This window comes from Vanacampus margaritifer, chromosome 4, assembly GCF_051991255.1.
Source record: "Vanacampus margaritifer isolate UIUO_Vmar chromosome 4, RoL_Vmar_1.0, whole genome shotgun sequence".
In the NCBI taxonomy this organism is placed as follows: Eukaryota; Metazoa; Chordata; class Actinopteri; order Syngnathiformes; family Syngnathidae; genus Vanacampus; species Vanacampus margaritifer.
In genome coordinates, this window is record NC_135435.1 from 2,545,143 (window position 1) to 2,561,513 (window position 16,371).

Sequence of the window (16,371 nt, forward strand, 5' to 3'; positions counted from 1 at the left end):
GTAATGTACTGATGTAAGCCCCACCCATTTTTGTTAAGCCACGCCTACCTCTGGGTAAACAATACCCACTTCCGGTTTTTGCCACACCTACTCCGAATACAGACACAGATCATTTAGATGGTCGAACATATACAGATAGTGCTATACTCGCTCAGCCCTAATTATTACCCTCTTCTATTTTCTAGCAATTGCTCCAACAGTTGATCTTTTTTCTTCAAGCTGCTTGGCAATTGCCCCGTAGCCCATTTCACCCTTGTGGAGAGGTTTACTATTTTGTCCTGGTGTCTTTTGACAGCTCTTTGGTTTTGCCTATGGTAGCCGTTGTAGTCTGACAGATTGTGAGCTGCACGTCTTTTCATGCACCTAACAAAGTCAAAAAGGTGCTGCTAAATTAGATTAATAAGTGGATTGGCGGTGGACTTTTTGATGACACAATAACAAGTCTTTGAGGGCCAGAATGCTTGCTGATTGGCACGTGTTCAAATACGTATTTTCTGCTCTAACATACAAATATATATTTTTTTAAATCATGCAATATGATTTCCTGAGTTTTTATTTTAAATTGTTTCTCTCACAGTGGACATGCACTCATGAGGAACATTTAAGACCCCTCCATAATTTCTGAGTATGTGAACTTGCAAAATCGCAGGGTGTTCAATTACTTATTTTCCTCACTGTAGATTTTTGTCATCGGTATATTCAAGCGCTCCTCCGTCCAACTCTGTGGTGTGCCACAGTGGTGCGTGGTCTCCCGAGTGGAAAGCGATCCCGCGCCACCTACACCAAATGCAAGCGGCTGCACCACCTTGCCACCCAGAGAACGCCATTATGTGAACATGTTTGCCAATGACTCGGTTCTACAAAGGAGATAAAGTACTGTATACATTTGATGAGACAGTTGAACTATAGTAACATCGAATCGATGAAGGTAGTTCGTCCATCTTTGTCTTTGTTTCTCCTTGTGTGGCTTCCCGGTGAAGTGAATCTTCTGTTTCAATTTAGTTATAACTATTTAGAATTGGACAAAATTGCTTTGATTTACTCAGTATAGTTTTGTGTGAGAATTCAAATGATGTGAGGGGGGTGGTTTTCTCTTTGTGCTCTCCTGAGAACATGTGGTGGGGGCAAGCGAATGTGTTAATTAGACTTTGTTTATACTACGGCTCCCCAGTCTCTCTCTCTGTCTCTTCTGTAAACAACGTCAACCCTTATCTGATTACCTGTGTTCCATCTTGTGACTACGAGGGGGAAGGAAAGAAGGAGGTACCATGTGACGAACTGGGAGGGTTTTTTGCAAGGACAAAGAATATGAGGGACGAGCAGGGGGTTGGGCGACACAGTTGAGAATCAAAAATGGCGCGGGTGGCTGCATATTCTCACATATTCTTGTAAAGCTTTATCTGTGTCTGCGTTTTGGGATCCACACAACACAACTTCACAGGAGAGTTACACACATACCTCTATTTTGTTTATGCAGTGAGGTGGTGAGTCATAAAAAAAAGAGCACCAAGCAACAAACAACCACTAGTGCTCCTTTGAAAACCAGACCAAAATATTTATATGCACCCCCTGGTCCTTATTCAATCTTTATGAGCAACAGTGTAAGGATGGATAGACACTGAATAACTGAGGGATGGATAAGCTTCAGCCAAATAATGACGAACATTATGCATAGCTCCACAAAGAAATGTCTGTTCTTTTGTGTGGTAATCTTCCCTGACATTGAAATCATTTGCCTGCCATTAAATTAAACTAATTACACAACATTTAACTGGTGTTAATGGGGCATATATGTGTTTGAAAGCAATTGTATAACATAAACATAGCTACAGAATTATCTCTTTAAAGTGTGTACCACATCTTGGTCCTTTCATAACACCATGCTGTTGTGTATTGAAGCAGAGTTTGTGCACCGTATTAGCAAAGTTGAAGATAAAAGACCTAAGCATAACAAACAGGATTCATCATCTTTGGAACAGGACTGATAACTTCCAGATGGAAAAGGAATTTGCACCATCTTCCAAATATGAACTTGACTGGAGCTTTGCACGTGAGTGTGGTGGCATTCTTTCCTGATCATGGTAAAAACATTTGGGCTGAGAAAAAAGTCAGCTAACTCAGTTAAGTCGACCACAAAAATTGGTCGACACAAAAAGTTCTGCCTTGAAACTATCATTAATCATTTTAAAACCATATTTGTGGCACCCACAGAACTAATGTTTGGCCATTTCTGTGTTTCCGCTATAGAGGCTGACAATTCCCCGGAATCTCGGAAAATGTCCATTGAGATGAAAATGCCTAGGGTTTGGGGTCGTTTGAAACTGAAAAAGGACAAAAATAAAGTTTTATGTAATTGTTGCAAAGAAGATGGAGACTTGAACAACAAAATGTGACCCGCGTGACGCGTCAGTCGGCAGACGCCTGCTGCTAGAGGTAATAACAACACAGCTTTGGTGTTTTTAAGTGAATTAACACCAAACAAACTTAATGTTTGTCACAGTACGTCCCATCACTAAGGGAGCAAAGTATCTTTCATGGAATTGTTGTGACTGGTTAATAGGGCTGGGCGATATGGCCCAAAATTCATATCACAGTATCAATTTCATCCCTTCACGGATATGGTCTATATCACATAGGGCTGGGTATTGCAAACAACCTTACGATACAATACGTATCATGATACAGGGGTTACGATATGATACGTATTGCGATACATATGTATTCCAATAAATGGTCTTCAAGGCGATACGCATCCCGATATTTTACATGCATTTTTATTATAGCAGTCTTATGTATACCTAAATGATATGTTTATGATGCTGTATGGCATTTTAGGAGCTCTTCTGGTTTACCACCAACTGGCATGCCTGGTCTAAATGTGCGCACACAGCAGAGCAAGGATGCGCTTTCACAGACACACCGGGAAACTTTACAAATGGGCATGGGCCAATATGAGCAAAAATATCCAAGTATTAAAATTACAGCTCTAAAATGTGCTTATTTGATATATTTGGAGAAGTAAAAAATTTTTTTTTCATTTAACACATTCGTTTTTAAACAAAATATAGGAAAATTGGTACATTAACTCTTTACATACATAAGATGTATCAATACGTCATAAAAGTCATAGTCAATGCGTACATGTAATGTATTTATACGTCATAAGCGTTTTTTTTATGCAAGAGTGTACAGGAGGGTCTCACGCAGCTTCTGACTAAAGATTAGGCTTGACTGCAATGTTGTTTAAAAAATAACGGCTAGCAGGTGGCAGCAAGTATAAGATCAGCCAGTTTCACGCAAGGATCTTGTTGCAGAAAAAGAGGAGGAAATGTAGGTTGGGACTGGGAGTATCGTCTGTCACTAGTGTAACAAATATTGCTCATCACCCTCTTTTTTTATTTGCCTTTTTAAACACTTCTCCCTGAGGAATGTGTGTGCAAGCCTCAACCCTGTGTTTTCTCAAACCAACCAGAGACAGTTCAAAAAGGAAAAACTCTTTGAATTTCCCTCCAGCAGGACTGGATTTCGTTTTTACAACCCACAGGAAACACAAACCTCAGCGCCTACCTAGATCTAAAAGCCTGTTTAGCAAGCAGACTAGCGATAAGGCTGCTTATCAGTCCCCAGACCACTTTTATGGTCTAAGCCAGAGGTCCCCAACCCTGGTCCTCAGGGACCGGTATCCAGCCTGTTTTCCATGCCTCCCACAGCCAACACAGGTGATTCATATCATCAGCTAATCAGCAATCTCTGGAGAAGATCTGATAATGATCTCCACCTGTGTTGGCTGTGGGAGACATGGAAAACAGGCTGGATACCGGTCCCTGAGAATCAGGGTTGAGGACCACTGGCTAAGCTATCCACAGGAATCAGCCATGTGTTTTGGGAACAACGCCCCTTGGAAGTTATACGGTACAATAGTGCCCTCCAGCGGTCACTTTTGGTATTATCCTCAAGAATCCTGCCGCTCGTAATTAATCTGAAGTCTACATAATTCGGGACATAAACGGACTCTATGTACATGACTGACATCAAGTGACTTATGTTGTTTATCTTTGTACACAACCTGCATGTCTATTTCAAATGAATGATGTGTGTAACTTCTGCAGCCATCTAAGTTTAGCTAATTAGTAAGCTTAGCGGATTCAATAACTTTATGATCGCGGTAATGTTTGAAATGTGTTCAGAATGATAAATGAAGCATCTGGCTTGTCAATTCTGATAAAAAATTATCAAATGCTATCCCAAAAGCTTGGTCTCAGTCGACCAATTCTGCTTCAAGCGCACGGAAGAGGCGGGACTACTGCTTGACCCTCCAGGGACCCAAGACGCCCCGCAGCACCCAAACCAACTGACTGCGGCCTCTCAACCGCGCAAGCACATAACCACCAACCGGGACTTGTGCCAGCCAAGGACCTGCCGCGGCTTCCACGCCGCGCGCGCACCTCGCCACTAACCGGGGTCCTGCAGCGGCCTCTCAGTCGTGCGCCCATCACCATCAGCTAGAGACTCCAGTGCAGCATTCCGGCTGCGCGTGCGCCGACTACCCAGATCGCCTCCAACGGAGTTTTCTTCAACTGAGGATCGACGCTCGCCGAGTCCTTCTCTCTCCCGTGCACCTGAACCAGTCCGTAAGTGCGCCTTCATTGCAATCTGATTATATACCACTGGCGCAACGCTTTAATTCAAATATAAAATGATTGACAGGTCAAAACGCTTCCATCTCTATTCCTCATCTACCTTTTTATCCCTTTTTATCTTAGTTTGTTAGGTTGTATGTTTTCTTTTTATCTTTGATTGACATTTTTTATTGCGTTTCATTAATAGGTTAGGCTGTGACTGATATGTGTGTGTTTACTAAATAAATTTGTTGTCTAGAAATAAATTTCTGCCGAATCATTTGTGATTACTGAGTGGATTAGTAATTCTCTTATTAAAGCAAATAATTCCATGATTAACTAAAGTAGCAACTTCAGATTATGAATACCTGATAATAGGATTTTTATTGTTTATTTTGCTAAATTACAATCCCCCTCAGTACCGTCTAAATTTCTCGGTCGCCATTACGACAACCCAAATAATCGCTACACTAGCGTGGTGTAGTAGCGCAGGGAGGGAAGAGGAAGTAGAAAATAAGTGATGGGCAGAACAAAACAGTTAACCCAAGATGATTGCTTTTTGGCACACAAAAGAAAAAGGCATCCTCATCGGCTCATCAAAGCATGACGGCAGCGATCGAGTTGCTGCACGTCAAGGTATGACGCTTCGTTCGTCAAGGAAATGCAACGAACAGCCGTCGAGAGATGATCCGCAGGGTTCACGGCTCGTTTCGCCGGTCACGTATGGATGCTGTGTCAGAGCTGGAGTCAGACCAGCCATTTTTTTTAGGTGCAATTAACTGTTATTTTGTTATCAAAAGCACTTTTTGGAATGTTGTTTTTGTTGTTTTATAGCAGGAAAACATTATTTAGATGTTTTAAGCTGTCACAAAGGAAAAAATTGTAGTGTTTCAAGTGCTTCAAATGTTTGTTATTACAAAAAGCTCTTTTTCTAAGTTTTTTTTTTATCAGAAATTGGAATTTGGACAAATCTTAACTATATTCTAACGCTGATGACTAAAGAACGGAAAAGGATAGAAATACACTTCTTTTTTCTGCTGAAAGAAGTGAGTCTTTAGTTTTGGTCTGTTCTATGTTTATATAGCAATAGAAAACAATGTTCTGCGGGCCTTGCAAGATCAGTCAAAATCCAATAAAACAGCTGGCATTGAAGGGGTGGGATTAAAGGAGTTAAGAAACATGTACCTCGGGATGGGTACCTTTCACATTTGAACCGGTACTGTTCCAATTCTTGGTACCTGGGAATCGATACCGGTACGCAACAGTACCAATTTTCGGTACTTTTGTACTCTCGCTCTTTATTTATTTAATGTATGTATGTATGTATGTATGTATGTATGTATGTATGTATGTATGTATGTATGTATTTATTTTGTTTATTTCTTTGCTTGATAATAAATGTTCATCATGCTGTCAAACATTTTACTAAAAAAAAGATTGGTTGGGGGAGTTACCGTATAATTGATAGAATAATAAATAGGATATAAAAAGATTTGTTAATGGCAGCCCTAAAACACATAACAGCAGACTACATCATCAGTCATCACCTGATCTTTTACAGCACAATTGATGGATATAAATTGTCCCCCAAAAATATTTTTCTGTTTTAATTCACAGAATCGCATGTACCAGCCAGGTATCATAAAGGGACATCTGTATATTGAAATGTACACTTGTTCTGTATTTAACTAGTTTGATATTCACAGGAACTTTATTTAGTTCCAATGAATTTACCAAGAGTAGTGTTGGTACTTCAAAGGCTATGTATGAGCTTGTGTAGCTATAAACATATGGTGTGTAGTTGTGTGTGTACTTTTAATCTGTCAAAGCTCTTCACTGCCATTATTCTGTTATGTGGATTAAATGTCCCTGCTCGGTATTCAGTTTGCAGACTGACATACACAAATTTAAATTGAGATGCTGTGAAGCCCCCAGAAAAGTTATTTTATCACTTTCCTACAAAATAAAATAAATAACACAGTGATGCCCTCTAGTGAGCACACACATATATAATGTACTTTATATAAACACCATTTATATATAGTGTATGTATATATATATATATATATATATATATATATATATATATATATATATATATATATATATATATATATATATATATATATATATATATATATATATATATGCTTGTGGAAATGTTCAGTCTTCTTCCTTTTGACAAAATGGCAAGCAGCGCATGTGTCATTGTACCATTAATCACTTGAGCAGAGCAGAGAACCAATAGAAATCAACTTTCTGAACAATTTAGTTGAATTATCATATTTTTCCAGCATTAATTTTTTTAAATAAATAAAAAAATATATCTATCCATCCATCCCTATATATATATATATATATATATATATATATATATATAACAAAATAAAATAAATAAAATTGGCAAAACTTTTATGTACAGTAAGCTAAAATGCTGTAAGAGTCTGACAAGTTATTTTTACTTAAAATAAGATTGTCAGACAAAATCATTCTGCTTATTTTAAGAAACTTATTAGTTAAGTATCTTATTTGATCAAGCAGTCATTGAGTGTTAACTGTGAGGCTTAAGACAAACAATTTATTCATTACATCTTATTTTAAGATTTTGCAGAATCTAGTAACACGATAAAAGAAAAATACACGTGTGAAAACAATCAAACAAAAGTGAAATATAGTAGGGCTGCTTAATTATGGAGGAAATATTAATCACGATTATTTTGGTAATAATTAAAAAAAAAAATTAGAAAGATAATTTATTTTTGGTAGAAAACAAGAAAATGTTTAAACGTAAAAAAATATTCAGACAAATAAAATTCTTTGAAACACTATTATGCAAGTTCTTTTTGGATGAAACAAAATTTAATAATTATTTTAAAATTTAAAAAAGGTGCAAATGTATAAATTTAAACAACTCAAACTACTCAAAATTATTATTAATCCTTTTTTCTTTTTCTTTTTTTACAATTATGCTGATTTTGTAATTGAGTGTAATAATTTAAATTGTAATTGAATTTCGATTAAATGCACAGCCCTACAATATAGCACTTTATTGTAAGCATTTTTTTCTTGTAAAAATCAGGTTTTGTCATATTTACTAAGCTCATTTTTCCTCTTGCCAGTAAACAGAGTACCAGCTCAGTGGTCTAGTGGTAAGAGTGTCTACCCTCAGACTCGGAGGTTGTGAGATCAGTTCCTGGCTGGGTCATACCAAATGCAATTAAAAATGGTGCCAGTTATCTCCCTGCTTGACACTCAACTTAAAGTACAAATAAAGATTGACACTTCCACACAGGCCATTTAACCTTTAAAAAAAAAAAGTGTTTATGGCTTATTTTAAGATTTAATTGCCTGTTCTGTTGCTTAGAATAAGTGCATAAAGCTTATTTTAAGATTTAATTGCTGGTTTGTTGCTTAGAATAAGTGTTTAAAACTTATTTTAAGATTAATATAGATCTACACATTTTTCTTATTTCAAGAAATCTAAGTTAATACAATTATTTTACTGCACTGTCAGATAATTTCACTTGTTTCTAGTAAATTTACACTAAGAACAAGTGTATTTTATCTCATATTAAGCAGACGTGTTTTTGCAGTGCAGGCGTATCAAGCTTTCTTAGAGAAAACCTGTATTGGATATCATCTGGTGATGTAGCTTCACTTTTTTTTTTTTCTCGAGTGTTGTCAACGGACTGCTGTAGGCTATTTGGCTCGTTGTGCTGGCAACACACCTCTCGGTCCTGTGACTTATGATAGCGACGTTGAAAGACTTACATATTAACGTCATATTGCTTATTCAACTGGGGCTTTATCCTGTCCCATTTCAGCAGCAAAAAAAATTGCTATGGCACTTAAGTAGCAGAAAAAATATTTGATCGCTGTAGGTCAGCACACCTGCTGCACACTCACACTCATAACTCGTCCCTTGCCTTCTCTTCCACGTTCTCTCCCACCACTCGTGCACACATCACACCAATTGTAGATCATGTACTACTCAATATTATACTAGTCAGGTTTCCTTCCAATTGTTTCCAATTTTATCAAGTAAATTTACTGAAAATGCGTAAAACGGACATGCGACTTATGCCCATTTCCATCTGTTCTTCTTTTGTGAATATTGAGAGGGTACTCTAGGTGGCGGTATATACACCATAGAGATGTGATCCACCAGTAATTTTAAAGAAAAAGAAGAACAGTAAGCGACACACCGTGCGATGACGTCGTATGAGTTTTCTTTTGAAATTCTTGATATACTGTAATGTTTCTTTGCTGTTTTCCATTTAAAATTGCATTAATATTCGCTTCTTTAATTAATTCCAAAAAGATTTCTGTTTTGTTAGTCCCCCCCCACCCCGCAAACATAACCGTTCCTTATCCTCGCCATTGCTTTGTGACTACAAACGTATGTGTGATGTAATATCCGGTCAAAACGTGTGACGTGTATTGGGTAATGTTTATTTGCAAAACTTGTTTCCATAGCCAAAATTTGCATTTTCCCTTTTTAGATACGCTTCAAAACCCACCCCCTCTAAGCGTAAAAACTGTTTTTGCTCATTTTGGGCCCTTTTTCGAATTTGTAGCGTTTCCATTCAGTTTTATTTTCGCATTTCTTGAAAATTTGAACAAAAATGGGTGGATGGAAACCCGACTACTGCCACTGATATGAATAGCAGCGATCGGATTTAGCCTCAAGATGTTACCTTTCAGCTAATGTTGGACTCGTCCGCTAGCTTCTACACCTCATGGAAACATGCAGCAGTGTTCAGTGATTTCCATAACAAAATACGGACAATCCATAACAGTTGATAGTCCTGCTTGAGCTTTTTTTTAAATTAAGGAAACAGATTTATAGTTTGTTTTGTTTGTTTAATGATACTGTATGCCAAGTCAGTGTCGAACATCTTAGTACAGTATAAAATGTGTTTGAATGAGTTAATTTATTTAGAGTCATAGTCATAGTTTACTGCTTTCAGGTTATATGTAGTGGCTTTTCAAACTGGCAGGGTCTTTTCTATTAATAGCTCTAACATCATAATACCAAATGACTACTGAAACAAACAAATTAATAAATACAAGCAGAATTGTATCTACCTGTCATGGAGTTTTCTGAGGTACTGAGCTGTTCCCTCAGCTTGTCAACATCATCTGGGTGGACCTGTTCATAAAGAGTGCTGCCAAACCACTCAGTCTGCGGGTGGTTCAACACTGGTGTCACAGAATCAGAGACATAGATCACGCGTCCTGTCTCCGCCGCCACCACAAACAGAAAGCCATCTGCTGCCTCCAAGATCAGATGCTTCAGTTCCTATAGTACAACAAATAATTTGCAAATATAAATGAATGGATTTATTCAAACACTGTGACACATTCATTAATAACATAATAATGAATTTCAAGGCAACTCAAATTTGGAAGAGGATTCAATTGAGTTTTGAATCTTAACATTAACAAATATGTCAGATAGTTGAGTGAGGACTGTAACCATATGCAACTCTACGCAAAACAAGGTTTAGCAAGATAACACAAATAACAATGCAGATATATATTGTAGGTCAGTGTTTTTTTACATGTTGTTTACAATGTTGTTCCCTGAAAGTACCTGTTCAGTGAGAAACGAGGGCTTATAAGCCCCGTCAGTGGATGTGTTCCCAGTTCCCCGCATTGATTTCATATGAGAGACTGCCATCCGCAGAATGGTCAATTTGTCAGGTTTACGGGCCAGAGCACTGCAGGTAGGGACCATGTCTGACAGCTCCGTGATGTACTGCGTCATTTTATTGCGTCTGCGTCGCTCAATTTCACTGTGGTTCTCTCTAAAATACAGAAAAAACTATTAGAAAGCTTGAGAGGGTTTTAACTAGAATACAATTTTAAATAAAACAAACATTTATTATGATTGATGAAACCTCTCTGTTGAATATATGTGAAATGCATGTTGCATAATGAATAATGACAGTGAAACCCCTTGACTATTTATATTGTACAAGAAGATGGAAGCTTTTCCTTTCACGGGTAATAATCATACATTTCTTACACCAGAATAAGTCAGTTGTTTTCAGGGGCTGTCCAAGAAATTGTGAGGAATCACAAAATGCTGCTCCATGCCTCTAGAAATTAAAAACAGTCAATTTCCAGAAGGACAATCCGTATCCATAAATCCAGCCATTCATTTTCTGTACCGCTTACCCTCCTAGTGTTGCAATTGAACTGGACCCTATCCTGAGCTGATTTTGGGTGAGGGTCGAAGCCTGGACTGGCAGCCAACCAATCAGAGGGTTACCCCTTTTTTTTTCTCAAAAGTGACACAAAGCCAAACAATTTTGATTATGTAGTTAGTTCCGTAAAACATTTCCCCTCTATTCACACGTGATTGTTGGCTCAACTTAAAAAAATTGAGGTAAAAATTTACATACTGTATATATTTTTTTAAGTTATTTCAACTCAGACATCACTGCATAAATCCCACAAAATGTCTCCAATTAGGCAAACAATTGTTTTGTACTCTAGAAGATTAATGCTACTTTCACACCAAAAGCAGTTAAAGCGTTCCGCCTCGCTTCCTTCGCTAGCGTTTCACCACGTCGAGTTTTTTTTGGAACGTATGCCGCTCATTCGAGCATTCGCGCACACCGGAGAGGGGGAGGCGTATTGCTTGGTGAACAGCACTTTAGCGAGTCAACAATAGACACCACCGCCAAGTACTTCCACTTTTTTCCTGGGACTATACAGCCTGGGCATTATTTTCTCCAGCGGTGTCTTTTTTTTGAGGTACGTGTTTTAGCACTTCCTCTTTTTTAGTGGCAATCTGGTGGTTGTGCTAAATAGCTTTGGCTAATGGGTGCCAAACACTATTGCTACCTCGGTACAAGTACACTTACTACAATGCAATCGCGCCGCCTGAAATGCCTCCCCCCGCTTTTGAATGTAGCATAAAGCTGCTCAATGCAGGAAATTGAATTTCAAATCGCTACTGCCACGTGTGACTGAAAAGTTAAACTGAACACTCCCTTTGCCACGTTACTCACCGAGATTGCCTGAACCGGCCAAGTCCGAAACCCTGCACCTGTGGACCGTGTGTTCCCTGCCTGGACTCAACCCTCCTGTTCTGCTAAACACTCTTTGAACGTTCAAAAACTTGCACGCTATCCTGTGTCTGCACTTGGGTCCTCATCTTGAATTCCCAAACACTAACAAGTGTTGAGTGATAAAATATAGACAATCCGTAACAGTGGGCAGCTCTGGTTAATCTTTTGCTTTTGTAAGCCCTTGATTATTCGTTTAAGTCAGCTGGGACAGGCAAGTCTTGACTTTATTTGGGGTTGTATTTAATATTCACAATCAATTAAACTGGCTAATGATGACTACCGTATGAAAGTTTTAATATTTAGAATGTAATTTGATCAAATATATTTGGCCACATCAAGAAAATACAAACTGTTAATGATCCGGTATCATTGCATTGTATCAACATTTTATACATCTTTACAAGTCACAACAAATAATGCAAAGTGAGCAATCAGTGTGGGGGACACATGGTGAGGGTATGGATAAGCCCACTCACGTTTGGCTTTGCATATGCAGAGTTGTGAAGAGTAACAATTTTCATCATATTTGACTTTAAGTCCACTTGAAACCTAAGGTAGACATAATAATAATAAAAATAATAATAATAACGTGAGATCGAGTCCGGGCTCCGGCCTTCCTGGGTGGAATCTGCATGTTCTCCCTGTGCCTGCGGGGTTACTCCAGTTTCCTCACACATTCCGAAAAACGTGCATGGTAGGTTAATTGAAGTGTCTAAAACTGTTCCATGGTGTGATTGTGAATGGTTGTTCATCTATGTGATGGCATCCAGTTCAAGGTGTACCCCACTTACTGCCCGAAGCTAGCAGGGATAGGCTTCAGCACTCCCGCGACCCTTGTTAGGAATAAGCGGTTTGGAAATTGGATGGATGGATAATCATCATCATCATCTTTGAATTACCGTTAACTACGTTTTTTTTTTTGTTTTGTTTTTACTTTTGCAATAGGTGAGAAAAGCTTTACAGCTCTGGTTTCATAATTTGACCTGAAAAAAATAAAAACACCACTAACTATGGCCAGCAGATGGAAGCATTCTATCTCTTTTGGATGAGCTCACTCTGTATCAAGCAGTGCTTACTCATATAAAAATAGGAGATAATATTTAGGAGAATATATTTTCATGCACGTCGTAAGTGATCATAGTGCCATGTTAATTCTACTACAAAAAGCATCCAAACAGAGAGAAAATATGGTGGAGATTATTAGACTTTATTAACAGAAGCAATGATGTAATGAATGTGTACACATGTGCCACACACACACACACACATACATACACACAAACACACATGCGCACGACTAACTACAAGTACTGAAAGAATAGAGTCTAATCACTTTCATTTTCTAATTTATGTGTTGACATCGTCATAAAAAAAATGCTATGAGCCTTGAAAGATTAGTCCAAATGTGCTTGAAATTGGCTGGTACTCAGAGTTTTTTTATTTTTTTATTTTATGGATGACATTCAAAGAGCTAGTAATGGTGGTACACTTTTACACGATCAGGATTTTTCGGCCAATCACTGATCAGTGATCGAGTTTGAAAAAAAACGATAACCAATCAACAGGCCTGGGGAGTAACTGAATAAATGTACAGCCGTTACCTAATCAGATTACTTTTTTTTTTTTTTTTGCTGTATTCTGTTAATGTTATAGGAAAAAACATGTAATCAGATTACAGGTACATTTATTAAAAATGGGGATTATTTAGAGGGATTACAATTCCTACGATGAGAGCGAGCGACTGAGAAAGAGCGAGATACAGCAAGTTAACGAGCGTGCGAGAGAGCAAGCAAGACAGAGAGACTTGTTGACGTGGCCTGTTTAAAAGGGTTCACGGACAAAAGGAGGAAGTAAGTGGCGACCGCATACCTGTCAACTTGTACGTTTTATACGTATTTTATACGTTTTTTTACCATTTCAAATCATGTACGCCGTACACCGACTTTTGTACGGGGAAAAAAAATGCGCTGACATGCGCATGCGTAGATATACATAGAGTAAATATCGTGGAAGCAAGCATGGAGGAGCCACCTAGGAAGAAACGAAGAACTCAAGGATCGGGTCGACACCAGAAAGAATGGGAGTTACTTCAAGGTGAATATGCTGGCTGGATTAAAGCATCGTTAAGAGGCACTCAATTCTCATTCTGTGTCCCTTGCAATAAAGACGTGAAAGTTGCTGCGAGTGGATTTTACGATCTGAAGAGCCACTTTAAAACTGCCGGACACGTGGAGAATGTGAAAAAAAACAATTCACATGTCCCATTAACCAAGCACTTCGTCTCTACCGCAAATCCTGCAGCATCCCACAAAACGACAAATGCGGAAATTCTCTTCTGCCATTTTCTTGCTGAGCACAACATTGCTTTCACAGCTGCGGACCACTTCTCGGATTTGGTGAAAGTTATGTTTCCGGATTCACAGACAGCTAAGGTAATTTATTATTATTATTATTATTATCATTCATATCTACAATGAATCAGCATTTATGGCACTGTGTCAAAAATTAAAATTTTATATTTTAATATTATATTTTTGCAGGAGTTTGCATGTCGGAGGACCAAGGCTACGATGATTGTTAAGGAGAGCCTTGCACGTGGCTACACCCAAGACGTCATTCAGTAGTGCAGAACTCACCCATTTACCCTCATGATTGATGAAAGCAATGATCGTACTACCAAAAAGCGACTTGTTGTGTTAGCTCACTTCTTTGATGGAGAGAACACAAATGCCAGACTCCTCAATTTACCAGAGTTGGCATCAGGCACAGCAGCATCAATCTTTGCCATTATTGACAACATTTTACAAGAAAATGACATTCCATGGAGTAACGTTGTGGGATTTGCAAGCGACAATTGCAACACCATGGTTGGAAAGAAAAACTCTGTCTTGTCTAGGATAAAAGAAAAAAATGGGGCTATTTTTAGTGTTGGATGCATTTGTCATCTTGGCAATCTGTGTGTCAAAGATGGACTGAAGACATTGCCAGTAAACATAGATGACTTGCTGGTGGATATATTTTATTTTTTTAAAAATAGTTCCAAACGAATTGAGGATTTTAAAGAGTTTCAGGACTTTACAAATTCCGAGCAAGAAAAAATCCTAAAGCATTGTCCGACACGATGGTTGTCTCTGCAAAAAGTGGTTGAAAGAACATTGTCTCAGTACGAAGCACTCAAAAGCTACTTTGCTAGCCATGCGGATGTTGAAAGGGCAGGTAAAGTGAAAAGCATCCATGATCGACTTCAAGACCCTGTTACTCTCCTCACACTCCACTTCCTCAGCTTCATCCTGCCTCAAATAAATCAATTCAATATTGTGTTCCAAACAGAGGCATGTATGATTGGAGATTTGCTACCAGAAATGGAAAGACTCTTAAAGAAACTCTTGGTGAAATTTGTGCAAATGGAACATGTCAAATCTGCTGATAGCCTGCTGGCAGTTGATTATACAAACAGATGCCTGCAGCATGAAGATAGCAGGCTTGCTGTTGGCTTGGGCACCAGGGCCCTCTTCCAAGACACCAATGAGGAGGATGAAATCAGGCAAAGCATCACACCAGCCATGCAAGCAACTTTTTTTTCCTCTGTTCGCTCCTTCTACGAGGCTGTTGTAACTAAAATGATACAAAAATTTCCATTTGAGAATACAATACTGAGTGACTTGGTGGTGTTGGACCCAAGAAAGAGAGAGATGTTGGATTACACAAGTATTGTTAAGCTTGCAAACAGGTTTACACCAGACTTTGATCAGGAACAATTAAAAGATGAATGGGAAGACTATCAACTAATACCTGATGATCTTCTCCCTCAGAAAAGTCAGGATGGACAACCAATTCGTCCAGAGACATTTTGGCCTCATGTGTTCAAAATGAAAACTGGTTTGGGGCTGGATCGCTTTCCACTGATGAGAAAGATGTATCTAATTTTACTCAGCCTTCCTCACAGTAATGCTGATAGCGAGCGGGTTTTCAGCCATGTGAGGAAAATTCATACAGAGTACAGAAAGACAATGGGAACAGACACTCTTACTTCTTTATTACAGATGAAATTGAACTGTGACAACTGTTGCTCACAAGTGAGACCCTCATTAGAGCAGATAAAGTCTGCTAAATCATGCACATTGGCTTACAATAGGAAGCACTGAAGGCACAGTTTATTGCATTGTAAACTTTTTAAATTGAATAAAAGACTTTGTATGCAAATTACCTTTGTTATTTCTATTACACTGTCTGGTTACCGCGAGTAAACATGCGTCGTACGGTGTTTGTAAGGTTTTTTTGGGGTTTGTAAGGGGAATCATAATCATTTATAAGGGCAGTTATCGGCAGAGGTTGACAGGTATGCGACCGGTATTTACGGTTTGGAACATACGTCCTGCTGAAGGACCGATTTATGTTTAACAAAGAAAAAGTTTTAGATGAGAGTCAAGTCCTGCGGCATGCTAAGCTGAACTTCTTGCTAGCTGCTGCCATAATGTAAATTGCATCATCCGAACAAATATCCTCCAATTCACAATATGGCTAAACTCGTGTCCGTCCGTCCGTCCGTCAGTCACCATATCTATACTCTACATGAATTTAAATGGTTGCCAATTATACAAGGATTTTTGCTATTGGTAGGCTGCCCGGGTCCTTATCACCTGCAAATAGCAGGGGCGCACTGTATAGAA

At 38.5% G+C, this 16,371-nt stretch overlaps 1 protein-coding gene across 1 annotated transcript in view; it reads right to left on the bottom strand.

Annotated features, from left to right (window-relative positions):
- The window catches only part of arnt2 (aryl-hydrocarbon receptor nuclear translocator 2), a 134,265-nt gene that overhangs the window by 84,912 nt on the left and 32,982 nt on the right, over positions 1 to 16,371 (bottom strand). Inside the window, exons 4-5 of the mRNA XM_077564434.1 lie at positions 10,216 to 10,429; positions 9,708 to 9,921 (exon numbers count right to left, since the gene is read on the bottom strand). Coding sequence (XP_077420560.1) covers positions 9,708 to 9,921; positions 10,216 to 10,429 — 428 coding nt within the window. The remainder of the gene's footprint in view (positions 1 to 9,707; positions 9,922 to 10,215; positions 10,430 to 16,371) is intronic.